The 27338-nt window shown below is 55.5% G+C and overlaps 2 protein-coding genes across 2 annotated transcripts in view; one reads left to right on the top strand and one right to left on the bottom strand.

Annotated features, from left to right (window-relative positions):
• COL5A3 (collagen type V alpha 3 chain) overlaps nt 1-11031 on the bottom strand; it is a 37739-nt gene extending 26708 nt beyond the window's left edge. The window contains exons 1-16 of the mRNA XM_059696882.1: nt 10773-11031; nt 6969-7130; nt 6685-6874; nt 6454-6610; nt 5614-5718; nt 5188-5340; nt 4049-4162; nt 3806-3952; nt 2507-2554; nt 2392-2433; nt 2016-2078; nt 960-1034; nt 796-879; nt 516-572; nt 375-428; nt 127-180 (exon numbers count right to left, since the gene is read on the bottom strand). Of these exons, the coding sequence (XP_059552865.1) occupies nt 127-180; nt 375-428; nt 516-572; nt 796-879; nt 960-1034; nt 2016-2078; nt 2392-2433; nt 2507-2554; nt 3806-3952; nt 4049-4162; nt 5188-5340; nt 5614-5718; nt 6454-6610; nt 6685-6874; nt 6969-7130; nt 10773-10860 (1593 nt within the window). The 5' untranslated portion in view covers nt 10861-11031. The remainder of the gene's footprint in view (nt 1-126; nt 181-374; nt 429-515; nt 573-795; nt 880-959; nt 1035-2015; nt 2079-2391; nt 2434-2506; nt 2555-3805; nt 3953-4048; nt 4163-5187; nt 5341-5613; nt 5719-6453; nt 6611-6684; nt 6875-6968; nt 7131-10772) is intronic.
• A 1546-nt stretch (nt 11032-12577) lies between these two features.
• On the top strand, nt 12578-19584 carry RDH8 (retinol dehydrogenase 8). The gene is made up of 6 exons (XM_059696881.1): nt 12578-12733; nt 16004-16165; nt 16781-16960; nt 18006-18099; nt 18331-18514; nt 18610-19584. The coding sequence occupies exons 1-6, from the start codon at nt 12631-12633 to the stop codon at nt 18823-18825; spliced, it is 939 nt and encodes a 312-aa protein (XP_059552864.1). The 5' UTR covers nt 12578-12630; the 3' UTR covers nt 18826-19584.
• Nucleotides 19585-27338: the final 7754 nt, after the last annotated feature.

The following is a 27338-nucleotide window of genomic DNA, read 5'->3' as shown; positions in this document are numbered from 1 at the left end:
CCACCCTTTGTCCTGGACTCTTACCCCACCAATGACACCAACACGCCCTGGGAGCAAAGAGCTGAGGCTGGTGTTGGGTGTGGAGGGACGGGCGAGAGATGGCCTGAGGACCTAGGAGTCACTCACCATCTTGCCCTGCCGGCCAGGGGGCCCAACAGGTCCCTGAAGGCCTCGGGGACCCTAGAAGAGAAAGAAAAGGAGAATGGGGAGGAAAATAAGAAGCAGGAAGGACTTACTTTAAATCGTTCCCGAGGAAGGGCAGTAGTTGCAAGAGGATCCCAGCCCCTTTGTCATTTCCCCCAACTAGCACTTTATTTCGTGGCCCTAAGGGAAGACCCTTCCCATGCAGTCCAGTCCCCACCCCCCGACCTTACCTGTGGCCCCATTTCTCCCATCTCTCCTTTCTGACCTGCATACCCAGGGAGACCCTTGGAAGAAGAGATGGGGTAATGCCATTAGAATAGGTTCCCCCTCTCCACTGACCTATCTCCCTTTCACACAGCCTCTGTACTCACCACGGGGCCTGGGCGTCCAGTGAGCCCCACCGGGCCAGGGGGCCCTTTCATAGAGAGCTGGAAAGACAGAGGGCAACAGAGCCTCAGCTCTCCCATGAGACTCCAATACCCCCCAACACACACCCCACCACAGCCCCCACCCCGCCAGAGGGGGTCTTCAGGAGACAAATAGCTCCCTGTCTCCTGACTAGCCCTTCATTACCCCCATCTGTGCCATTCCCTCGATGTCCTTCCATCTCCACCCCCCACCCCGTCAGTCCCCTGATGGTCCTCCACGCACCTGAGCCTGTTGCATTATTGCCTGAGCCTGTGCCTGCTGGAAGGAGACTGGGGGTCCTTTGAGGGAGCCGCTTGCAAACTGGAACTAGCAGGCAATTGGCAGTGAGGGGAGCCCCAGAGAGAGGCCCCACCCCCCAAAGCTATGCCACCCTATCTCCTTCTTACCGGCATCATGATCACCGTTCCCGGTAGGCCCCGGTGCCCATCCATGCCAGGGATTCCTGGGTGGCCAGCAGGGCCCTAAGAGAGGAAGAAGGGGACAGAGAGAGACAGGGGTGAGAGGTAGAGATGGAAGAGGAGAGGGGTGAAGACAGGGAAATAGAGAGAGGGAGGCAGGGAGAGACAGAGAAAGATGGAGGCAGGGAGAAAGAGAAAGAGAGAGTAGGCAAGAGAAAGACATAGAAATGGAGGGAGAGAACTGTAAAAAGTAGCAGAGCCCCTAGCTGCTTCGGCTCAGTGGATAGAGTGTCGGCCTGTGGACTGAAGGGTCCGGGTTCGTTTCCAGTCAGGGGCACATGCCCAGGTTGCAGGCTTGATCCCCAGTAGGGGGCGTGCAGGAGGCAGCCAATCAATGATTCTTTCTCATCATTGATGTTTCTATCTCTCTCTCTCCCTCTCCCTTCCTCTCTGATGTCAATAAAAAAGTATTTTTTTAAAAGAAGCACAGACAGAAATACAGAGAGAGAGACAGACAGAAGAGAGACAAAGAAACAGAGACACGGCCTGGCTGGCGTGGCTCAGTGGCTGAGCATCGACCTATGAACCAAGAGGTCAAGGTTCAGTTCCCAGTCAGGGCACATGCCCAGGTTGCAGGCTCCATCTCCAATGTGGGGTGTGCAGGAGGCAGCCAATCTGTGATTCTCTCTCATCATTGATGTATCTCTTTCTCTCTCCCTTCCTCTCTGAAATCAATAAAAATACATTTTTTTAAAGAAAAAGAAAGAAAGAAACAGAGACACGGACATAAGGAGAAAACAGATAAAAGACACTCAGAGAGAGCAACAGGGAGAAAAGCAGGAGACAGAAGACAGAAGGGGAGCCCGAGCCAGAGTGACAGTTCACGGATGGAGAGAGAGGAGCGGGAGGGGCCTGAACCAGCTCCAGGACGGTATCCCCGGCCCCGCCTCTCAGACCCACGTTCAGACATCCATGCTGCCCCCCTCAGCTCCACCGCCTGAAACCTCACTCCCCAGATGGATACACCCTGGGGGAGGCTCTTACCGGTAGGCCGGGGTCCCCAGGGAACCCTGGGGGTCCAGGAGGGCCTGAGGGGCCATCCACCCCCTGTTGAGGACAGAGGAACAGAGGTCATGAGAAGTGCAAAGTTTGAACCAGGCTGTCTTCTGACCCACCGCTGACCCTGACCCCATGCTGACTTCTACAGCCAACCACGGAGTCATTCCTGGCCCCTAATACTATACGGACCCCCAGCAACCCCCTTTACGCCCCAATTCCTATGCTGGCATCCCTTGAGCCTCAACCGTCCAATAGTCTTCAAATGACCTGACAATATCACATTCCAACTCCTCACCTCAGGGGCTCAAACACCCCAACTGGAAGAGAAAGACAGGAAGAGAGGAATGCAGCCCTGACTCACCTGAGGTCCTGGGGCTCCTGGGGGTCCCTCGAACTGCCGTCCCTGAAGGAAAAACGAGTGTGACTCCCCTTCTGGCCCAGATTCCACCCCTTCCTCCCAGCCCCAGGCCCCTCACCTGTTCAATCACTGCAGGTTCTCCTTTGGCTCCCTTCTCTCCAGCGCCCTGGGACAGGGGGTGGACAGAAAAGAGATGTGAGCCCTGCAACCCAGACAAAGAACTCCCAGCCAACCAACCTCACACTCAACACACACACTCCACACACACACACACACACACACACACACACACACACACACACATACGTGCACGCATGGACACAGGGCCCATCCTCTGAGCTGCCTGGGCTGTCCTTTCTTCAACCAAGATGTTCTGAGCAGCTCAGCTTCCAGCTGCCGCCTGGCCAGGGAGCGTCAGGTGAGAGCGCCCACGCTAGAGCCTGTTGTGCGGTCCTAACCCTGGAGCTGCCTCTCACCAGCTGACAGGTGGACAGCAACGCATTTAACTTCTCTGGCCTCCCCTGCAGAGTCGGTGGGTGAATGATGGCATCCCATGACAAGAGGCATCCCATGAACATAGGAATACGTTCAAACAATGCTTGGCACAGCACAGGCACTCGGGGTAAGTTCGTTAGAATTCTTCACCTCCACCCTGTCCAGCACCACAGCTAGAACCTGTGCCCCCTTCTCTGTCTGCATTAGTTCCCTGGGCGATTCTATCCAATTCCTTGGCTAAAGATAGCCTCTCTCTCGGTGGACCAGTCTCCAGAGTTTATCTCCAGCCTAGACTGTCTCCCTTGAACACCAGAATCTTCTAACGTGACCAACCACCCACTTGACGTCTCCAGTTGGAGGCCAAACGGGGTTGCCGAGTTAGCACATCCAAAATGAGATCCTTGGCACCTCCTACTTGCCCCTCCCTCAGGCTTCCGCATCTCACTCCACGGTCCCATCGGGAATCTACCGTCATCCTCATATCTTCCTCCACCTCCAGCAGCAAGACCAAAATGGAGCATGACCCAGATCTGTCCTCCTGTTTCTATCCCCACCTCCGCTGCCCTCCTCCAGGTCGCCGCAGCTATTGCGGAGACTACTGGTTTCCCTGCTGCCCCTCTGGCTCCCCCTCTGGTCCACATGCTGCTCAGCAGCCAGAGGAGCGGCTAAGACCCCCAATCAGATCTTGTTCCATCTCCAGTGGCTTCTCATCAGGCTTAGACGAAAAGTTGAATGAATCACCCCACCCACAGAGCCATCTATTAGCACAATGTCTGCCACATTGGCACAGTGTCTGTGGATAAATATTTGTCAACTCCACTGGGGTGGTAGGAAGGCATGCTGGCAAGATAAAAATAAGGCAAGAGGGAGAATGTGACCCTGTGAGGCGCCCCCTGCGCCTAACCCAGTCACCCAGACTCACAGGAAAGATGTGGAACTGAGTCTGGGATGGCTGTTCTGCTGCCCGGAAGTTGGGGCCCATGGTGGGGCCGTCTCCTTCCTCACCCTCTCTGGCTAAATCAGTCTCCAGGGTCCCCAGTTCATTTTCACTGTCAGGGTCCAGCCCCTCCTGCGGACATTAGGACAGACCAAAGTTTACCCCGATCACCTGCCACCACCACTGCCCAGGGACCTTCCCTCCCAGCCCCACCCACTTCCCACCAACCTCCATGATGGTGACATTGCGGCCAATGGTCACAGTGGTGGCGATGACAAAGGGCGTGGGAGGCGGGGGCAGCGTTGGAGCTGTTGCCTCTGTCTGGGGGATGTCAGTGGAGGTCTGGAGAAGGGACACGGGAGGATCAGGGTTAGGGCCAGGCCAATTAAGACAAAAAGGAGACAAAGGAGGAGATGGGCCCTGCCCCCCTCCCGGTCTGGGGAAGTGGGATAAGAGGATTCCCAGAGAACATAAGAGGTGGGGAGGGGCTGGCCACTAGAGGTGAAGGTGTGCTGGCTGGACCAAGACAGCCAGCAGGGGGAGCTCTCCTGCGTGGAGGAGGAGGGCTGAGCCTGGTGTCCGAAGCCTGGAAGCCAGAGCGGGGCTGGCTCCAGAGCCCACTGAGCAGGGTCAAGGTCCAGCACTCAGGGCCAGGCTCCCGGAAGCCTATCCCACATGTTCTCTCCCAAGGCGAGCTCCCAGCCAGCCAGCCAGGCCACAGTCAGTGAGGGAACAGCAGCTCCTCTGGCCTGGACAGCTGCAGAGGAACTGGGCCAAGAGCACAAAGAAGACAGTGGGGGCCCAGGTAAGGGGCTGGGGAGAGGCAGCTACCCCTGGTGCCCCTGCTCTGGGCCTGAAATAATAAGTCTTTCTCCCCGCTAATACCAGAAGCCGATGTAGTCAACCAGTGCCCCTGCCCTAACCAAGGGCCCCAGCCAATGGCCTTCAGCAATGACCCCTGCCCCGGGACCCACCAACCATCGATCTCTATCAGGGAAGTCAAATAGTGCTCCCAATCTCACTTACTGACCCCCCAATAAATAACCCTCACCAGCGGCCCCAAACAGTCAACCCCAAGGAAAGACAGACACACTGATGAACCCCAGCTACCCTTAAACAGGACCCTCATCAAGATCCTTCTAATAATAAGGCCCTCGTCCTGAGGTGGCCCCTCCCAGAACTTGGGGGCAGAGATGGAGAGCTCATGAGACAGAACCAGCACCCCCTCCCCACCACCCAGTCACCAGTCAGCTAAGGTAAATCAAAAGTCAGGATGGAGACTGAAAGCAGAGACCTTCATCAGTGGGAATCAGGAACCAGAAGTCAGGCAGCCAGCGATCAGAGGTGAGAGGTCAAAGGTCCCTTACCTGGTTCTCCAGGGAGCCAAGCGATGGATCCAGTGTCAAGGCCTCCTTGTTCTTCTTCTTCCTGCCCTTCCCCTTACGACCTCGCCCTTTTTTCTTCCCCTTCCCCTTCCTCTTCCGTTTGGGGGGAGGGGTTTCTGGCTCACCCTGGGGGGCCTGGGAAAAAGACCCCAGTCAGACCCAGAGGCCCCCCGTGGGGGCCTCATCACTCAGGCCCTCGAGGCCATGTTAGCACATCGCCCACTAATCCTGTGTCTTGAAGCCAGGGCTCATTCAGCTTTACGATCCCCGGTCAAGGTCACCCGTGCCTATGATCTGTTGGCGGGCAGGAGTCACTCAGGCCCGTAGATGGGGCTCAGAATTCACTCATCCCTGAGACCCGAAGCCAGGGCTGACAGCCTGTGGCCTCAGCACAAGCCTGTCACTCACCCGGGTGCCTGCAGGGCCCAGGTGGTCACAGGCAGGAAGGTACCGCTCACAGGCCCGGAAGGCCGCCTGAGGATCTGCGCTGATCAGCAGCTCCTGAATGTCTCCCTGGGGAGAGGGTGGGACACAGGGAAGGAAGCCACAGGCTAACTCTGACCCCCAACCCAAGCATCGAGGCTTGGTGCTTCTCCTCCCAGAGCACCCTAAGTATAAGGAGGGGGTGGCCCCCACCACAGCCCCAGTGTCCCCTTGGTTCTCCAAAACTGAGAGGAGAGATTCTATCAGGGTCACAGCAAATCACAACCGCAAAGCACACCCCTCAATATCCGTCCCATCAGGGGCATATGTGTTCCTTCGCTCTCAGGTGTCAGGTGACCTTCAAGGTGCCGGGAGAAGGGGAACACCAGGACGGAGGAGGTCGCTGGCCTCCTGGAGGTGGCACACATCACAGTCACACGCAGCACCGTCGCCAGCCACGGTCGCCACACCAGAGGCACACCTGCCACATGGCCACTCAACCTCACGCCTTGCCCGAACCCAACATCATACCCCCCCCTCCCCGCACGCAGTCACACGCCACCACAACGAGCACAGTCCTGCATCACAGCCTATCCTCCCGCCACAAAAGCCAAATATTCTCATCACACGTGATCATTTCGTGGCTCTAGAATCTCACAGTCACACACCACAAAGACGCGCAAGGATGCAGGGTGCTCCCTGCTCTCCACTTCCTGGCAGGAAGCAGAAGCTGGACATCCCCTCCTCTCATCTCTCCTCCAGATCAGGCTGTGGATAAAACTTCTGCCCTCCCGCTGCCTCAGTGTCCCCTCATTGAACACCTACCTCAAAGCTCTCCTCTCCGAGGTCCTGGCTCCCCAGCATCGTGAGTCCCGCTGTGCTGATGAACCGAGGGCCCTGGCCCAGCACCGGGGGCTGAGGGTCACAGTCAGCCACCAGGGTGGCGGCGCCGCCATCCACGCTGACTGCCACCCGGTGCCACCTGCAGGGAGACGTCTCCGTGGGGGGTGCGTCTCACCCCGCCACTCTGTGGGCCCTCGCTCTCCCTCTACTCACCTGCCATCCAGGAGGTTGACCTGCTGGGGGAGGGGTCTGAAGGAGCCACCCAGGAGGCCCAGAGCTGGCCCCAGCGCCAGGCCCAGCTGCCGGGCACCATCCTCATCATAGACGGACAAAAGGACAGACTGGTTGGCTGGCTGGCCCCGCAGGGTGATCAGCACAGAGAAGTTCTCAGGAAACTGTTCATCTGATGGGGTCCGGAGGGAAAGGGGGCAACTCAGGTGACCTGGAAGTGACCCCTGCTCCCAGGATGACCCCCAGTCCCTCCCACACTGACTTACCTGGAAAGAGTTCCCACGTGGGGACGCCCAGTGTGCTGGCCTTGCCCACCCTGAATGCCCGGTCGCCCTCTGGGACCCTCTGGGGGCAGAGGCCAGGCCCCTCGGGGACCCCAGCCTGGCCCCCCCGCATGCCCAGAGCCTCCAGCACATCCACGGGGTATGCTGCAGAAAGAAGCGGGGTACATGGCAGTTAAAATAAGCCCAGGGCTCCATGTGAGTGGCTCAGGTCTGGGGACCCAGCTCCCCCCACCACACACACACACACACACACACACACACACACACACACACTGTGTTTATGGGTCAGAGAGAGGGAGCAGGTTTGGGACCCTCACCCCCCTCTCCAACCCACAGCTGTTGCGGCCCCATGAGCCTGTTGACTCCTGTTTTGTTGTGTGTTTTTTCCCCTTGGTTTTGGTGAGAGAAAAAACACTGACCTAGTTCTGGGATGAATCAAAGCTTCCTGGCCTGAGCCCCAGAGCCAGACTGTCCCCCTCTCCGCACTCCCCCGCACCAGCTCCCTGGGGCAACTTCCAGGCCTGGAGCCCCCTTGCCAGGGGAAACCCACTTGGAGAGGATGGGGCCTTTTGCGTGTTCCTTCCCCACCTCCTCCCTCTGACCACCACTGCCTATGAACTCCTCCCTCTGACCACCACCTCTCCTGACCGCTGCCTTCTGACCTCCTCCTTAACCACCGTCACCCATGATCTCCTCCCTGAGACCACTCTTTCTCTGGCCATCCCCTCCGACCTCCTCCCTCTGCCTATCCCAGTCATTTGACCTGTGACCTCCCCATTTTATCTCCCTCTTTGTCTTCATTATGAACCAAGGTTATACCTCTCTGATAACCTCCTGACCTCCTCCCTCTGACCTGCTCCCTCTCACCCCAGCAAAGGAAGGAACTGGTCTGGCCCAATCAGAGCCCAATCCAAACAGTTCTACCAGCCCCACCCCTTGCAGCCCAGGCTGGCCAGCAGTAAGTGGAACCACATGGCTGGGCAAGAGTGGGTGGGGCTACCCCTGGCCCAAAGTCCCTGCCCGACCTCCCCTCCTCTCCACCCCCAGCAGACGTCCCACTGACCCCCTGACCCAGCCTCTTGGCAGGAGTCAGATTCTACTGGATCTGCCCATGACCTCAGCTTGGGGGCGGCTCTGCTGACCTCACCATTGGGAACCAGGATAGGGGCCCCGAGCTAAGGGAAATAGGGGCTTGGGTGAGGGACCCCATTCCAGCTTCTCCTGGGTCAGACTTCTTTCTGCAGACTCTGTAGAGCCTGTTCCAGCCTCAGCTCCCTCTTACCCCAACTTCCTTCTGCTCTTTTTCTTTTTTTTTTTTTTTTATATCTTCTCTCCCCCACCCCGCCCTCCCTCTGCCCCACTTTCTGTCTCGGTCTTTCCAGGTCTCTCTCCGTGTCCAGCTCTGAATCAGTCTCTCTCTTTCTCTCTCTCTCTCTCTCTCTCTCTCTCTCTCTCTCTCTCTCTCTCTCTATTTTATTTGGTCTCCTATCTGTCTCTCTCTGCATGTCTCTATCTCAGTGCCTCTCTATCTCTCTGTATCTCTGTGTGTGGACTGTTCTCTCTCTCTATCTCTCCCCCCACCCCCCATCCTGCTACCATCATCAGCCCCATCTCTAATTGCCTGTTCTGTGGCTGGGCTGTCATTAAGAGGTATTTGGGTTACAGACCCCTGGGGCTAAGATCTGGGCTCCCAGGCTCTGCTAACCACAAGGGTCACTCTCTCGTGCAATGACCATCCCAGCTGCCCCCTTCCAGGCTGGGGCCCAGGGGAGGGCTGAGAACCAGCATCTCAGTGTGGCTCTCCCAGGCTCCCCTCTCATCCAGCCCTCAGTCTCTATGCACGGGGACAAATCTCCTCTCTACCAGCTGCTCAATCACGTTTAAAAAGTCCTTCCCAGCATCTAACCCAAATGCCTCTTGCTTCAGTCCTGTATCCCTTCTGAAATGACCTTTCAGAAACTGACCTCCCATTCTTTTCATGGCTGGCTTCGTGACAAGAAGACACACAAGAGGCATTGAGTCTTGCCTGCAGTCAGCGGGTGGGGGTCTGTCAAGGACCCAGCCCACCCTTCCCCCACAGACTCTCCCCTGTGGTGGTCAGGGTCCCAGGGAGACGTTGGGTGGAGTCTAGGATGTGGAGGCAGGCAGGCAGGGACCAGGCTGGGACATGGCTGGGATACCCTCAGTGTAGGAAAGCATAGGTGTGAGTGTCTGTGCAATGTGTGTATGTGCTACTGTGCACGTGCGTGAGATGGTGCATGTGTGTGACATTCGTGGAGCAGAGAATGGCTAAGACGTGATCTGTGGTGTCCGTGCGTGTGAGTCTGTGGCCGGTGATGGAAAGATTAGGTCCAGTTCTGTGACTTGTGGCTGTGTGTCCATGTGAGTGGGGTCGGCAGTGAGGTCTCACAGGTGATCTGTGATTGTGTTTAGACTGCAGTTGGGGGCTTGCGGTAATATCTGAAAGTGTCGCCAAGCCAACGTGTGGGTGACTGGCTGTGAATGTTGACCATGTTGTGTGGGTGCCAGTGGAAGCATATGTGAGCGTTTGAAAGCGTAGGAGGGTGACAAAAGCTGTGGCCGTGTGCGGGGGTGACTGATGGGGCTGCCTGAGCGTGGGCACCGGTGTTTAACATTCCTGGTGTCCCAGCGGCTTGCATTCTGAATAACTGCCCGAGATTGGACGCTAGTGTGGATGAGTGAGCGTGGGAATGGGGCATAGGCCAATCTGGGGTTATCCACGTGAGCAGGCACCTCCCTGAACTTCAGAGAAAATGCGGTGTGTGTGTGTGTTGGGGGTCTGAGTGTATCTTAGGGAGGGGTTTCCAAGAGGGCCTGCCTGGAGTCTCGCAGACCGGGAAGCCCTCCCGATCATCATTTGAGGGACCAAGATCTTCCCAACCGCCAGGTGCCCCGCACCGGGAACCCTGCCTGGGGGAAGGGGGGAACGTGGCACCCGGCCAGAGGAGCGCAGCTGGGCGTGCGTCAGCGCTGACTCAGCCCTCCGGCGGCCCCCGGGACCCTTCGGAGCGGGGGGGGGGGGGGGTGGGGGGGCCTCCTGAGAAATTCCTCGGGAAAAACGCCCTAGGCCCGCTCAAGGGGGGAGCGAGTTCCACTCCTGCCCCCGCCCGAGCTCCGCCCGCCCCGCCCCCCGCCCCGCCCCGCCTCGCCCCTCACCGCGCCCTCCCAGGGCCCTGTCCGTGGTGCTGATCCCGGCTCTGGGGAGCGCGGCGTGGGGGGAGGGGTCGGGGATGGGGGAGAGGAGGTGGGCACGCTCCCATCGGGGGCAGAGGAAGAAGAGGGAGAGTAGGGTGCAGGCATTTGGGGAGACGCGAAGGGAAGTCTGAATCTCCCATGAGCCCCCTCCCATGCTCGCCCCCCTCGCCGTTACCCTCAGAATCATCCGCTTATGTCCTCGTGGGCAGTTATTTACTCTCACACACTCGCTTCGGGGATCAGCCGTCACCACATCCAGACAAGCGTCAACTCTCACTCTCAAGCACACACACGGTTTCCCTCCAAGTGGCCAGACACCCACTGCTGCGCACCGCACACACACACCTGTAAATTGCCTTCTTTCCCCTGCACCCACCAGCAAGACACGGCCCCTCGCTTCCCCGCCCCCCAAATCGCCCAGCTGTCACACCCCCAAATCGCCCGGAGCCGGACAGTCGCACACGGTAGCCACGGGCAAGGCGCACGCCTCCCCCTTCCCGACTCCACCCCGCCTTGGGGCGCCTCGCTGGATTCTGCACTCGGTGTCCTGCGCCCTCCCTCCGGGCTCACCCGCCTGTGTCCGGGGCAGAAGCTGCAGCGAGGCCAGGAGCAGGCAGAGGCCGGCCCGCGGCTGGCCTAGGCCCCGGCGACTCCCCATCCCGGCGGGGCCCACACCCAAGGTCGGGGACCGGCCGGGCGGCTGCGGGGAGTGGCGACTCCACGGCTCGGTGCACGCACTCGCGGCGGCCAGCTCCACTCGGGATCAGCGGGAGACTGCCCGAGACCCCGCCCTGGCCTCGCCCTGCACTCCCAAGCCCGGCCAGGCGGGACCCGCGCGAGGGGGGGGGGGGGTGGCTGACAGCTGGTGGGGGGAGTTTGGAAAGTTTGTGCTGAGCGCTGATTGGGCGGAGCCCTGGGCCGGCGCTGGGCCCGGCTTGCCCCACCCCACTCCGGAGGAGGAGGGTCACTCCCACACAGCCTTAGAATTCAGGGTTCCCGGCTTCCCCCAAACCCTTTCCTCCCAGCAGGCCCCCTCAAAGGAGCTTGTAGCCTCCTTCAAACTTCAGCCTCCATCCAGGCGCTGGAATTAGGAGGTACAGCTTTATACCAAGTTCTTTCTGTGCCTCTGAGGCTCCCTAACGGGATCTCAGCCTCCTGCCAACCTCTTACCCACCTGCCTTAGCCCCACGGAAGAGGTACTGCCTCACCCCCACACCTTCCCTTCAGGTTCCTAAACAAGGGGTCCTCTTCCCGCCTTAAACCTCACCCCAGATTCTACAATGAGGCTCCCAGACTTGCCTCAAACCTTCATCTGTCCTCCCACATTCCAGAATTGGATGTCCCGGCCCCTCCCCACCTCCCCACAGATTCCCAAGCACCCGCCTTGCTTTCCCCCAAACTCTTAACCTTCAATAAAGGGTCCCACCTCCATCCCCAGCCCTCCTCTGCCCAGCTCAGGTCCCCAAAAGGATGCTCTACCCCCAACCCCAAATCTGCACACATACCCCCATTACATGTGGGTGTCTGACTACACCCCAAAACAGAGCACTGCCACAGGGAGGAGCGGTTCCCTGCCATTCTGGGGTGGGGCACAGCCCCCTCACCCTCACCCTACTGGGACCCCCCAGTGTGAAGAGGCCCCAGGGCGTCAGGTGGAGCTGTCTGTGCCATTGAACAGGAGCAGGCGTGTGGGGTCTGAGAGCTTCTGCAGGGAGGAGCCCAAGGGGCGGGCGTGGCCTGGGCCCTGAGCTCCCCCTTCACCACCCAGAGAGAAGCCAGCAATGCCTCCCTCCCAGCCTCTGGCTCCTCAGACAAAGAGTCCCTGTGTCCCTGGAGAGGAGGGGTGGGGGCCCATGAGGGGCAGATGGGGACACCCAGGGTAGGGGCAGCAGAGGGAATCTCCCCAAGCTGCTCCTCCTCCCTCCCCGGAGACATCTGAGGCTGAGCCTCTCGTAAGGTTTCTGCGCTGCCTTGCCCTGCCTTGCGGGGAGGTTTCTGCTGTATCTGCTGTATCTTCTGACATTCCTGTGCGCATCGGAAAGGACCCCACTGAGACCACCCTCTCTGCCACCTCCTCTCCCTCTCTCCCTCCAATCAGAGACTCTGCCCAGAATAGAGACCACAAGAGGATACTCCTGCTAATTCCCCCGGCTTCCTGAAACTCCCTAAACCCCGAATAATGTACAATCATAATAAAAGCCCCCAGGTATGAGTGCAGCCGTGAGGAGAAGAAATTTTTACAGATAACAGAAAGGGGGTGTGTTGGGGCTAAGGAATTCCCCCCAGTGCCTGGCCTGGGTCAGCTCAGAATCAGGGCCTCGTGGGGACCCTTCACCCTGCGGGCGGTCCATCCTGAGGCTGATGAGGGAGATGGGAGGCAGGAGGCAGGTGCTGCCAGCAGAGGTCATACGTCCAGGGAGGGATCAACATGGCCGACCTTCCCCGGACTGTACTGATCTCAGGCTGCTCATCCGGAATCGGCCTGGAGCTCGCAGTGCAGCTGGCTCATGACTCCAGGCAGCGCTACCAGGGTAAGGGGCCCAGGGCAGGGTGGAGAGGGGCAGGGGTGGCATGGCCTCCAGGACCCTCAGCCCCCTTGGCACTATTTCCACCAGCCCTTCCCTTCCCGCCGCATTTGTGGGCTTGGGGAGGACCCAGGACCCGTGGAGGCCCCCTTCGCACCTCTCCTTGGGAGTCAACCCCTCATCCAATGAACATTTCTTGAGCACCTACTGGATGCCAGGCACTGTTCTAGGTGCTGGAAATACAGCTGTGAACGAAACAGACCCTGATTTGTTGTGTAGTGGGGGAGGGGAGGGAGGACAGACAACAAGCAGGTTTTAAATTTTTATAATATGTCTACAGCTAATGAGTGCTAAGAAGCAAAATTAAGCCCTACCGGTTTGGCTCAGTGGATAGAGCACTGGCCTGGGGACTGAAGGGTCCCAGGTTCGATTCCAGTCAAGGGCATGTACCTTGGTTGCGGGCACATCCCCACTGGGGGTGTGTGCAGGAGGCAGCTGGTCAATATTTCTCTCTTATCGATGTTTCTAACTCTCTATCCCTCTCCCTCTCTGAAAAAAAAAAATCAATGAAATATATTTTTTTAAAAAAAGAAGCAAAATTAAGCAAAGGGAACATGTTGGGTGGGTGGTAGTTTTAAGAGGGCTGATCAGGGGGGTTTCACTCAGGCAGTCCCTAGGGCTCCCCTTCCCCAGCCCTCCCCCAGATTACTGCTCCAAGATAAGCCTCTTAAGTGAATCTGACCTTGAGGTCCCAAGGGGTCCTAGAGGACTTGGCCTCCTGCAATTCTGGAGTGAACTGCCCCAGTCTGCACCCCACCCATGGAGACCTCTGGCCCAGAGCAGGCCGGAGTCAAAGTGGACAGAGGACTGTTACTTAAGAGGAGGCTGCAGGGGGTGAGGGCATTGTCCCAGTTGGCAGCGCTGCTTCTCCCAGCCCTCTCTCCACCCTCTGTCATAGACACAAGCACAGCTCGGAGCGCGGCCGTCTGAGTGCCAGTACGCAGGACAGCCGCTGTGCAGCGTGTGTCCCCGGCAGGCGGAGTGTATGAAGCTGTTGAAGGATACGTTTATTGAGTGCTGACAATGTGCCAGGCTAAGGGCTTTGCATCTAGTTAGATATTTAATCCGAACAGCACCCCTATGAGGTGCTCACTGTCATTTGACCCATCTTAGAAATAAGGAAAGCCCTGGCCAGGTAGCTCAGCTGCTTAGAGCGCCGTCCGGATACGCCAAGTTTGGGGTTCAATCCCTGGTCAAGGCACATACAAGAGTCAACCAATGGATGCATCGATTCTTAGAGCAATGGATCTATCTCTCTCCCTAAAATCAATTTTTTAAAAGAAAATAAATGAGCCCTAACTGGTTTGGCTCAGTGACTAGAGCGTCGGCCTGCGGACTGAGAGGTTGCAGGTTCGATTCCGGTCAAGGGCATGTACCTTGGTTGCGGGCACATTCCCAGTGGGAGGTGTGCAGGAGGCAGTTGATCAATGTTTCTCTCTCATCGATGTTTCTAACTCTCTATCCCTCTCCCTTATTCTCTGCAAAAAATCAATAAAATATCTTTCTTTAAAAAAAATAGATGAGGAAACTGAGGCACAGGCTGCCAAAGGTTCTTGCCAAAGGTCACCCAGCTGCAAAGTGGCAGAACCTGGATTGAACCCAGGCAGCCTAGCCCCTGGGACCATCCTTGTCACTGTACTGCATGCAGATGCATGTGGCCCCATTCACCTGTGCAGCACCGTGAGTCACACAGGCCCACAGGCAACATGCAAATGCCCCTAGGGAGCATGCCTGTGCGATTGTGGGTGCGCGCATGGGGGGCGTGCTCACATACAGGCATGTGAGCTCAGCGCTCTGATAAAACCAGGTTCAAATCTCAGTTTTGACGCTAGCTAGGGGTGGGACAGAGAGGAAATGCAACCTTGTTGAGCCTTAGTGTGTTAATCTATACGATGGGGATTACTTTACCTATCTGTCCTGGTTACCATTGCTAAATAATAAATCAAAACTTACGGTGTAGCCCTAGCCGGTTTGGCTCGGTAAGTAGAGCGTTGGCCTGTGGACCGAAGGGTCCTGGATTCGATTCCAGTCAAGGGCACATACCTTGGTTGCAGGCTCCTCCCCCCTAGCCCGGGCCCTGGCTGGGGCTCATGCAGGAGGCAACTAATCAGTGTGTTTCTCTCACATCGATGTTTCTCTCTATCTTTCCCTCTCTCTTCAACTCTCCCTAAAAATCAATGGAAAAATATCCTCGGGTGAGGATTAAAAAAAAAAACTTATAGTATAAAATACTATCATCATTTATCTCACAGTTTACAAAGGCCATGAACTCAGAAGGACTCAGCCGGGTGGTTCTGATTCAGGGCCAAAGGCTACAGCTAGAACAGAGGAGGCTGGAGCATGTCAGCGTTCGGACAAGCATCTCCCTCTCAGGAATCTCAGTGGCTTGAGTTTCCTCCCCACCTGGTGACCTCAGGACCGCGGGGCTGCCACAGGGTGGCTGAAGGCAGCCAGAGTGAATGTGCCAGCAAACAAGGCAGAGACTGCAGCACCTTTTCTGGCCTCCACTCAGAAGCCACGCAACGTCACTAGCCCCATAGTCTATTGGTTCACAGCTAGTCACAGATTCAAGGAGAGGGAAAGAGAGTTCATGCTTGATGGGGGAGCAGCAAGGTTCTAGACCAGCACATGCGATGAAAGATGTCATGGCCATCTTTGGAAAAATGTTAGTGATCTGATCATAGGGTTCCTGTGCGGATTTGAGATGGTACTTATAACAGTGTTTAGCACAGTGTCGGGCACATAGTAGGTATTCAATAAGTTGGAACTCATGCTGATGATGTAAATGTGTATATCATAGCTGCATGTGCACATAGCACGTATGTTGACCCTAGATGTCTATGCGTTTCTCCTCAAAGCAATCTGTTTTATAGTTATTTTATTGTCTGGCCTACTAGGCTGTGAATTCCATGAAGGCACAGACTTTATCTTATTTTATGCAAGAGTGTCAGCACTTAGAATAGGACATGGTATGTAGTAGATGCTCAATAAACATGTTGTATGGATGGATGGATGGATGGATGGATGGATGGATGGATGGATAAGCATGTAAAGATATGCACACAAGTGTGATTCTGTGGATGTGTGGTGAATGTAGGTGTGCAAATCTGTGGGTCTCCATCCCTCTGTGACTGCTCAGGCAAGACCACAGAAACGTACAAGTCCATCCTTAGGGGAAAGGAGCCAGAACCTGCCCCAACTGTTTTCTGTCCCCAGTGGTGGCCACCATGAGAGATCTGGGAAAGAAGGGGACCCTGGAGGCAGCTGCCGGGGAGGCTCTGGGTCAGACCCTCACTGTGGCCCAGCTGGACGTGTGCAGTGATGAGTCAGTGGCCCAATGTCTCAGCTGCATCCAGGGAGGAGAAGTGGACGTGCTGGGTGAGACTGAAAAATCCCTGAGGTCACTCGCCCCCTCCCTGGCCTAAGCATAGATCCTCAACACAGCAAGGCCCCTCAGTGTCTGGGCACCAGCTCTCTTGCTTCATCAGTATCCTCTCGCCCTGAACAGAAGGGGTAGACCAGTTGGCCAAAAGCCCAAGACTTAATGGGAATACTGGAAATAAAATGAAATCTCAGATCAGAGAGATTTTACTTAAGAAAACTTCTCACACATGGAGAACATCATATGTGGTTTGATGAATCATTTGGGGAAGGGAGCATGATGAAGAAGCAGTTCATGATTCCATAACCACGTCTAAGGAGGGTGGGTATGGCTGTTTGGAGGTAATTGGGGCCAGAGTTCAATTGCTCATGCATTAAAAGTGGAGGTTGTTCCCAGCAGCCCTTCCCCCCTCCCAGGGTTCAGGGTCCCCTATAACAAACGTTGAATTATATGTGAAGATCATCAAGGCTCCACATTTGCCCACCCCCAAGATACCCTGGACTGACCTGGGTTTGGAGTGGGCAGATGGGGTGACTCAGGGAGTGTCCCCTGAGGAGTGACACTGGAAGGGTTGAGGGACTGCAGAGTAACCCTCAGCGTCTCCCCCTCAGTGAATAATGCTGGTGTGGGCCTGGTGGGGCCCGTGGAGGGGCTCAGTCTAGCTACCATGCAGAAAGTCTTTGACACCAACTTTTTCGGAGCTGTCCGTCTGGTCAGAGCTGTGCTTCCTGGCATGAAGAGGAGGCGGCAAGGCCACATCGTGGTGGTCAGCAGTGTCATGGGGCTGCAGGGTAAGCTCTGGGACCCTCCCTGGGGAAGTCCCCCAGTGTCTGACCTTCCTTCGCTGGAAGGATGGCCAATAGGTTTTAGCTCATGTTCTAAATGAGCCCATGTTGAGAAGGATTCTGAAGCTCAGAAGGAACAATTCTGGGAAAGATGAACTACGTCTGCCCTGGTGCAGGCCTAGGCAGTGGTGGTATAGATGCTGCCAATGGCCATCAACATCCCAGCACCATCCCCGCTTCCGAACACCTCCAAAAATCTCTCCCAGCCACTGCCCAGTCACACACACACACACACACACACACACACACACACACCCCAGAACTCCTCCTGAGGTTCCTCCTTGACAAACACTGGCCACCAGGCCACAGAGAGGCCTAAGTCTGCGATTCTGAAGTTCCTCAGAAGAGAGAGCCGTGATTGACAGTGACGTCTGCCATGGGCCTGCAATGGGAGCCACCTACTTGCCACCCATGCTCTTGGGTTTCTCCTCCTCAAACCCTTCTAGACGCCCTTCCTCCCCCCGGCGGTTCCTCAGATCTGCTCCTCTCCCCAGCTGTCCCCAGAGAACCCGCCCTATTCCTTATCCTGCCACAGAGAAGCTGCATTTACTTCGCTCATCCCTTTGGCCCCTCATCCAGCCCCATTTACTGCTCAACAGGACTGAGAAGGGGCCGGCTGATCAGGACTTGTCCTCAGGGCCCTGGGATCCCAGACCCAAGTGGCCCCCAGGGTTTAGAGGAGGATGGAGGGAAGTCAGAGCGTTTCCTGGACTGAGGGCTGAGGGCTGAGGGCTGAGGGCTGAGGACTGAGGGCTGAGGGCTGAGGGAGCACGGCTGGGAAGCAGTGGCACCTGGGATGCCAGGACAGCCTCCCCCTGGCCCCATGTGCTCCCATCACACAATACCATACACCTGTGAGTTTGGCCCCCCTGATAGCTCCTCATTCCAACCCTCAAACCCTCTTCATCTGTCTCCCAAAGACCCCTTCCCTCTGGACCCACAAAACCCATCATCCCGATCCCAAAGGGTCGCCTTCCTCCAACCCTCTCAGGTGTTGTGTTCAACGACATCTACGCAGCCTCCAAGTTTGCCCTGGAAGGGTTCTTCGAGAGTCTGGCCATCCAGCTGCTCCAGTTCAACATCTTGTGAGGCGGGCCCTTGGGCAACGAGGGGAAACAGAGGCGGGGGGGGGGGGGGCGGAGGGTGGTTAGGGGAGGCGGGAGGGGCAGACAAGGAAAAGGGGGTATCGAGGAGATGGGGGCCGGAGGGATGAAGTAATGAGGGGGAATGAGGGGTGAGAAGGGAAGAGGGACAGTATGAGCCAGATGGGGTGAGAGTGTGTTGGGGCACCAGACCCTCCCCCACCCTGCCCCCAGCATCTCCCTGGTGGAACCCGGCCCCGTGGGCACGGCCTTTGAGGAGAAGCTGCTGGAGCAGGTTTCCACCGACCAGTTCCCAGGCGCCGACCCCGACACCCTGCGCTACTTCCGGGACCTCTACCTCCCAGCCTCCCGGGAGCTCTTCCGCTGTTTGGGGCAGAGCCCCCAGGATGTGGCCCAGGTGAGCAGGGGACCCCAAGACGCGGATTAGGTAGGTAGAGGGCCCTCCCTACAGAACTGCCGTCCCTGCCCCGAGCTCAGGGCGCCACCCTACAGGTCATTGTCAAGGTCATCGGCTCGGCCAGACCCCCCCTGCGCCGACAGACCAACGCTCGCTACTGTGCCCTGACCGCGCTCAAGGCCGCGGACCCCTCCGGCCGCCTGTACGTGCGATCGGCCCACCGCCTGCTCTTCCGCTGGCCGCGCCTCCTGGGCCGGGCCCTCCGCTGCCTGGCCTGCGGCTGCTGCCCCACCCGGGTGCAGCCTGGGTGAGCCTCACCCACCCCTGCCCACTCCTGAATAGCCAGACCTCCCCAGTGCACACCCAGGTCAGAGGCCACACAGGCCATTCATTCATTCATTCACTCACTCACTCACTCATTCATTCAGCAAATTCAGCCTCCGGCACAGACCCTCGTGGTCAGGGCTGGGGCAGAGAGAAGGGACCCAGGACCCTGGGCTGAGGAATCCAGAGCCGGGAGCTGGTGCTGCGTCTGGGAAGGCCAGGGGGGCTTCCTGGAGGAAGGGGCATTGTCCATGGACATTGAAGGGTGAGACAGGCTGTCTCTCAGCATTTCATTATCTTGGGCCTGGGAATACAGGGATGATCCAAACACCTCCATCACCCGCCCCGCCCGCCCCTCCGTCCCCTACAATACACACATGCATAGAGCTGGGTTCACCAGAGGGTCTCCAGACTTTTCTGGTCACACTCCATCAACAAAACGTGTTTGTGCACACACCAGCAACATATATATGCTTTTCATAAAATATAGATTTGTAACCACTAACAATCTCTATATTAAATATTTAATACAGCTCAATTTCTTATGTCTAAATAAAAAATTAAAAAGCAATAGGATCTGCTTCACACCCATTAGAATGCCTAATATCAACAACAAAAAAACAAAACAGAAAATAATAAGCGTTGTCAAGGATGTAGAGAAATTGGGACCCTTGTGTATTGTTGGTGAGAATGTAAAATAGTGTCGCCCCTATGGAAAACAGTGTGGCAGTTCCCTGAACGATGAAAAAATTATTATATAACCCAGCAAGTTCATATCTGGGTGTGTATTTGCACACCCACGTTCATAGCAGCATGACTCAGACCAGCAACTCAAATGTCCATCAGTGGATGAATGGATGAACAAGTGTGGCCGATCCATACAGTGAAATGTTACTCAAACTTAAAAAGAAGTGGACACGTGTCTGCCATGGATGAAACTTGAGGACATTATCTAAGTGAAATATGCCTTCACAGATAGACAAATACTGTAGGATTCCAATTATATGAGGTCCCTATGGTAGACAAATTCATAGACAGGAAGTAGAATGGTGGGTGCCAGGGGCTGGAGGGAGGGGGATGTGGCGTCGGTGTTTAATGGGGAAAGAACTTCAATTTTGCAAGATGAAGGGTTCAGGAGATGGATAGTGATGATAGTTACACGACAATGTGACTGTACTTAACACTAATGAACTGTATACTTAAAAACATTAAGATGGGCCCTGGCTGGTATTCTCAGTGGTTAGAGTGTCAGCCTGCACAGGCAGGGTCTTGGTTCAATTCCCAGTCAAGGGCACATCCCCATCCGGTAGGAGGCAACCAGTGGATGCATCTCCCTCATATCAATGTTTCTCCGCCCCACCCCTCCTCCCCCTCGCCTCCCTTCTACTCTCTCCGAAGAGCAATGAGAAAAATATCCTCAGGTGAGAATTAACAAAACAAAACAAAAATGCGAAGATGCTAAATGTTGTGTTATGTATCTTTTTACCACAATTAAAATGATTTGAAACGTGATAGGGGTCCCACCTGAGTCCCCAACAATGATCCCACGTTTCTGGGCCCTCCTCCGGTGAACCTGGAAGCGAACGGACTCCGGGGAATCTGGGCAGGTGACCCCCTGGCCTCACCTGCTGTGAAGCAGGGTTGGCAGCGATGGCGCGGAAACACCAGGACAGGCCCCTGCACGGCTCCGTTTGGCGTGGGGTTTTTGCTGTGGTTCAGGCTCAGCCACCACCTCGGCCTGCCCATCTCCGGGCAACCTTGTTTTCATTCGTGTTTGCTCTGCAGCCTCCTCTCCTCAGACGGAGGCACTCAGAACCTCCCCAGGTCGTCAATGGAGAAACGGAGGTTGTCAGGGGCAGAGGAGAGGGATAGGAGTCAAGTCCAGGGCCGTCCACCTCTGTTTCCGCTGGTCTTCAGGGGTCTCTAGGGACCTGGACGAAGGGAAATTGAGTCTGGGGCCCTAGGAAGAGGCGTCTGAGAGATGGGACGGGGGGTACTTCGTATGTTTTATCAAATGAAGTTCTCTCTCCTCTTCCTTATTGGATTTTTGAAACGATGTTGTAATACCTTTAAAAGAACATATGAAAATAGATAGTGGGGGTGTTGCACAAGCGTGAATATACCCAAATCCACTGATTCTGCACTTTAAAATGGCAAGCTTTATGGTACGTGAATTACATCTCAATTTGGAAATTGATTTTTAAAAGGCCATATAAAGCACACAGGTGCAGGAGGCCTTTGGATCGCCCCCGGAGGCTCCCCCCGCCCCCCCAGTACCTCAACCACTCCCCTCCGCCTTTGCCTCCGGTTGTGTTGTGTTGGCTTCTGCCCATGGGAGGCCCGGGTAGGAGATCAGAGGGTGGGAGGAGAAAGGCCAGCGCTGTCCATCGGGCCTCGGTGGAGACACAGAATCTCTCCATCTAAGGCTCAGCTCCAGCTCCTGAGAACCACCCCTCCCCTGGCCCCTTTCAGCTAAAGATGAAGATGGGACCCACAGCTGCCAGCAGAGGGCACTGCGCCAGCCGCCACAGGACTCCCTGCCCTGCCCTGCCCTTTCCTTCATAATCGCCCCTCAGGACTCCCCATGGACCCACTTGAGTGTGCTCTCCCTTCCATCTGGGATCCTGGCTGAGGTCACACATGTGCCTCAGACAGCAGAGGAGCAAAAGGCGCACTCGCTAGACCACCAAGATCGATATTCGCGGCCTGCCTTCCCCCAAAGGTCTCCAACCGTCCTGAATTTTATGTCCAACATTTCCTTGCTTCCTAAAATCTCCTTTAACTGAATCATCTTAGGAGACAAATTGCTCTCTTTGTCAAGAAGGAAAAGCCACCCTAACTGGTTTGGCTCAGTGAATGGAGGATTGGCCTGTGGACTGAGGGGTCCTGGGTTCGATTCCGGTCAAGGGCATGTACCTTGGTTGTGGGCACATCCCTAGCAGGGGGTGTGCAGGAGGCAGCTGATCGATGTTTCTCTCTCATCAATGTTTCTAACTCCCTATCCCTCTCCCTTCCTCTCTGTAAAAAATCAATAAAATATTTTTTTAAAAAAAGGAAAAGCCATCATAGTCACCATAAGTGAAGCCGAACTGGATATTCATTTGTGGGTGAGGCATACAGTAACACAAACTCCCCACTCATAGACTTGCTGTGTGAAAAAACACCAGCCCTTCCCTCCCAGCTTCTCTTGCAGCTAGAGGGTGAGCGTGTAAGCCCCATTCCACTCAGCAGATGCATATGACTTAGAATGGAGAGGCGGCCACACAGAGGAGGCAGGATCCGCGAGGACACGCAGCCGAGGAGACAGGAGCCATGTATTGCCAGGCTTGACAGCAAAACCTGGAGCTGCCGGCTGGTTCCAGGGGTGATGGTTTAAGCTGTGGCCTCAGCTGCTGCCCTGCACCCCCACTGTGTTCCTTTTCTTTTTTCCTTTTTTTATCCTCACCCAATGATATGTTTTATTTATTTTAGAGAGAGAGGAAGGGAGAGAGAGAAACATCGACGTGAGATAGAAACATCCATCGATTGCCTAAGTGTGCTGTGACCGGGAATTGAACGTGCAACCTTTTGCTGTCCCGGATGACGCGCCAACCAACTGAGCCAGCCAGCCAGCCAGGGTCACTTTGTTCCTCTTCATCTTCCAAGGCTGGCGATTGCATGAGCCCCCAGCACCCAGCCACTGAATTCCTTTGCAGCTTAAATCACCCTGAGTCAGTTTCGGGTGCATTTAAGGAAGAAGCGTCGCCAATCCAGATGGCAGCTATAAAAATAAGTGTGGGGGGTGGGGAGACAACTGTTATTAACTAGCTGAATGCTTTTGCTATTTTATTGTTTACCACGGAGTCAACGGAGATTGGCAGTTCAAAGAGTGTTCAAGACGCACCAACCTTTGCCTCTTTATTTCAACACTCATACCTGATCCCCCTGTCTTCCCCATCGTAACAAAAACAAGTCCGTTCCTCCAGTGGCTCCAGCTAAAAACCTTGGAGTCATCTCTAGTTCCTCTCTGTCACACCTCACAGCCAGTATATCAGGAGATCTTGTTCACGTGACCCGCACAATACATTCAGAACCAGCCACGTCGCACACCTTCGTGGCCTCCACACGAGTCCGGCCACCGTCATTTCTCCCTTGGAGTATTGCACCAGCCCTCTTCCCCTCCCGCCTTCTGCATTTGCCCCTACAATCCCCTCTCCACATAGCAGCCCAGGGGAGCCTTAAAAAGATCTTTTGAATAAGTAAAATGTTCACAATGGTGGGGTTGTGTGTTTTTTTTGGGGGGGGGGAGGGTTTACATAATTAAAGAATTTTTTTAAAAAACAATTCTGCCCTGGCCTGTGTAGCTCAGAGGTTAGAGCGTTGGCCTGAACACCAAAGGATCTGCAACCAATCGATGTTTCTCTCTCTCTCTCTCTCTCTCTCTCTCTCTTTCTTCTCTCTCCCCCTCCCTCCCTTCCACTCTCTCTAAAAATCAATGGAAAATATATCCATGGCCCTCCTGGTGTGGCTCAGTGGTTGAGCATTGACCTATAAAACAGGAGGTCATGGTTCAATTCCCAGTCAGGGCACATGCCTGGGTTGTGGATTTGATCCCCAGTAGGGGGCGTTCAGGAGGCAGCCGATCAATGATTCTCGCTCATCACTGATGTTTCTATCTCTCTCCCTCTCCCTTCCTCTCTGAAACCAATAAAAAATATTTAAATATATATATATCCATGAACGATAATTTGTGCAATCAGTCCTGTACTGATGAATTTTGGATTTCAAGTCATAGTAACAAAGGACATACCCAAAATGATTCTGCTAAAACAGAAAAATAATGTCACCCCTCTTTCAAAACTCTTCGATGGTTTCCCCTCTTACTTAGATTTGAATCACCAACCGTCAGGTAAGCCCCCTACAGGATCTCATCCCTGAATACCTGTCTCAACTCATCTCCCACTCTCTCCCCTTCACCCACTTCATTCCAGGAACGCCGACCTCCTTGCTGCTCCTTGAACATGCTGTGCACACTCCCGCCTGGGGGCCTTTGCGCTGGCTGTTCCTTCTGCCGGGAATGCTTTCCTCTTATGGCCACATGGTTTCCTGCTCCACCTCCTTAAGTGCTCAAAGTCACCAACTCAGAGAGGCCCCCTGACCCCCACAGGTAGTACCCTGTCACTCCATCCCCTTAAACCGCTTCCTTGCTCATCACTGACATACATGCTACAGCTATAGTCACTGTGTTTCTTGCCCATCTCTACCCACTAGAATGTCAACTTCACAGAGAGGAGACTGTTGTCTGTGTGCTCGGCCGTATCCCCAGGATCCACTACATGATAGATACCCAAATACCTGATAAATGAATGAATGAATGAATGAATGAATGAATGGGTGGGTGGGTAAGTTAACACGTTAACATGAGACTCTCCCAGCCCTGGGCCATGGGTGGGACTGGAAGTGACTGAGCTGGGCTCCTCCTGGCTGCACAGTCCAAGCCGAGCGCTCCGGACACCTCCGGCCTGAGCCACCAAGAGCACTTTCCTGTCTGTAAAATAGAGGCGTTGCCGGAGAGAAAGTGCCAGAACTTAGTTTCAGAAGTGACAGCCCTTCGTCGTGGTGTTCCTATGGGTATTGTTCCTGGCCTCCTGGGCCCAGCCCGGCCTTTCCCGGGAAGCCCCGGCTGGAAGCGCTGGAGGAGGCGGCGGAGGGGAAACAGACCACACAGCCCTGCCAGGCCGTTCCTCCCGCGCCGGCCTCTTCGCTGCAAACGCGGGCTTCCGGGGGGAGGACGGCCGGCGGAATCTGAGCGGCAGCAGCAGCTGCTCCGGGGGGCGGCCCACTTCCCCGCCCTCCACCGCCCGCATTCCTGCGGGAGGGGGCCGGTGCTCCTCGGCGCCCGGCCGGAGGCTAGCTGGCGCCCTCTCGTGGCCAAGCGAGAGGCTGAACTTGGCCATGACCGGCTGGAGGGGGCAGGTGGAGCCCGCAGGCTCTCCCCACCTCTTACTTACCCTCCTCCTGCTCCCCCTGAAGCCCGGGTTCAGGAGCTCAGCTCCATCGCTTAACTGCTGCGTAACCCTGGGAAAGTCACTCAACCTCCCGGTGCCTCCGTTTCCAAGCTGCAAAATTTGGGGCAGGACACTTCACCCTCCAGTGCCTGGGTTTTTTCATCAGCAAAATGGGGCCGTGGGTTAAGTTGCTGAAAGGATTAAAAGAGACAGTCCTGCCCTGACAGGTTTGGCTCAGTGGATAGAGCGTCGGCCTGCGGACTGAAGGGTCCCAGGTTCGATTCCAGTCAAGGGCATGTACCTTGGGTGCAGGCACACCCCTAGCAGGGAGTGTGCAGGAGGCAGCTGATCAATGTTTCTCTCTCATCGATGTTTCTAACTCTCTGTCCCTCTCCCTTCCTCTCTGTAAGAAATCAATAAAATATTTGAAAAAGAGAGACAGACAGACAGACAGACAGTCCTTGGCCGGCCAGTGTGGTCAGAGGTTAAGCGTTGACCTATGAACCATGAGGCCAGCATTCAATTTCCGGTCAGGGCACATGCCCCTGTTGGGTTTCTGATCAATGGTTCTCTCTCACCGTTGATGATTCTATCTCACTCTTTTTCTCCTTTCCTCTCTGAAATCAACAAAACATATTTTTTTAAAAAAAAGAGAGACAGTCCTGGTGGACGTGTCTACAGTAACTATCCACTCCAAAAGGGCAAGAGTTTTGTCATGTTCACTGCTGTGTTCTCAACACCTACAACAAGGCCAGATACACAATAGGTGCCTCATGCACAGTAATTGAACAAAGGCTTGTCATTCTTCTTTGGGGGAATCTGGGGTGGGGTGGGGTGGGGTGGGGTGGGGTAAGAGGGAACAGTTGTATGAGATGAGAGTGTCTGCTACCCCTCGCTCGCCCAATACCTGCTTTTGTCTCCATCCATTTGTTCATTGGGTGGCAAGGTCATATCCCAACAGGCACCTCCCCCCACCCTGTTTGCTTTCAGTGTTTGCTGTCTCCTCTGCTGTTCATCCGCTGAGAGCAACCTCCTACCTGAGCCAGCAAGGACACTTTTTCCCTTCCTGGAACCACCCCCAAGTCAAACAGAAGCTCTAGGGAGCCACAGGCCTGAGCATGCTTCAAAAAAGGCTCAGATGTGCCCACCTGGCAAGGATTCCCACTCGGAAGACAGAGCCACTTGAACTGCCTGAAGAAGCCCCGCCAGGAGAGAAAGTGGGAGGGACTGAGGCTAGCACCTCTGCGCCACTTACCTTTGGACAACACCCTGTCCTGGACCTGGGAGGCCCCGGGACAGGGGGGAGGGGGGGTATGGACACCTGGTGCGGGACAAAGATGGGAAGGAGAGGGCTCATCCCAGCCAAAGGAGAGCTGGCCAGAACCGGTGGAGATTCCCTGAGAGCCTGGACCACCCCAGATGAACACCAAAGTTCTAGAACCTCCTAAGTTAGATGTCACCTGCTTCACCAACCCAGGCCTTATTTGATTCTGCTGATTCCTTGCTTCCTAAGAGATTGTTTACCACGGATGTAAGCGCCTTGCCCATCCTCTTAGCTCATCCGTGTGCCTCAGCGCACGTGGCTCACCCACCCTCCTGGGGCCTCGGTTTCCTCATCTTTACAATGGGTGCTAATTCTTACTTCAGCACGGCTGTGAGACTTATGTGAATGTACACAGAGCATGTAAAACAGCGTCTGGCACATAGTAAGTGTTCAATAAATGCCCGAGGAATCAATAGCTAGATGCTACCTGCCCCCCTTGTTTCGGACACACGTGGGGTTCCGGTGCTCTGCAAGGATGGTCTGGAAAGTCAGCACGCGCTGAATCTAACGCACAGAAGGCGAGGGGGATTAGGAAGATGGCACGCCTGCGGCCCAGGAGAGACTCTGTCTGTTGTGGTCACTGCTGTGTCCCCAGCATGCCAAGTAGGGCTGGGCTCCTGGTAGATACTGAATGAATCTTTGTTGGATAAATGTATATCATCGTTGTTTGGGGAGATCTGGGGCCCTCCAAGAGGCAAGACCACCCCCACCCCCACCCCCACCCGCCAAGCTAGCAGCCCTGAGTTCCCAGAAGAAGGAAAAACCAGACAACCTTGTCTGCAACCCCGCCTGCTTCTGAGAGGCAGACACCACAAAGCGGCCCTTCATCTTTAATGGGCCCTTTAAACAGCCAGAGAGAATTATTTCCGAACAGAGAAAGCTTTCTTCCAGAGATGTTTCAAGCATGATGTGTTTTTGTCCCGGGTTTAATATGTATAATTCGCCTTTGGAAAAGGAGCCCAGAAGAGCTTGGCATGATTTGGGGACAAAGGACAATGGTCACAGTTTACCGAGCATAACTGTCTCCTGCAAAGAAGGGGAAAGATGCTGGGTGCGGAAAGATCCAGAGCCAAAGGCGTGGCTCCATAGAGGGAGGGCGGTCACTGGTTCGATTCCGGGTCGGGCACATGCCCCAGTAGGGGCACGCAGAAGGCAGCAGATGGATGGTTTCTCTCATTGAGATTTCTCT

This window comes from Myotis daubentonii, chromosome 5, assembly GCF_963259705.1.
Source record: "Myotis daubentonii chromosome 5, mMyoDau2.1, whole genome shotgun sequence".
Classification (NCBI taxonomy): Eukaryota; Metazoa; Chordata; class Mammalia; order Chiroptera; family Vespertilionidae; genus Myotis; species Myotis daubentonii.
This window is presented reverse-complemented; position numbering and strand designations above follow the sequence as displayed.

What these genes read in the sequence shown, in the direction of transcription:
- RDH8 (XM_059696881.1), top strand. Translation starts at nt 12,631, where the DNA reads ATGGCCGACCTTCCCCGGACTGTACTGATCTCAGGCTGCTCATCCGGA. An exon ending in CTCCAGGCAGCGCTACCAGG is followed by an intron (nt 12,734 to 16,003) that starts GTAAGGGGCCCA and finishes TTCTGTCCCCAG; the next exon opens with TGGTGGCCACCATGAGAGAT. An exon ending in CTGCTCCAGTTCAACATCTT is followed by an intron (nt 18,100 to 18,330) that starts GTGAGGCGGGCC and finishes CCCTGCCCCCAG; the next exon opens with CATCTCCCTGGTGGAACCCG.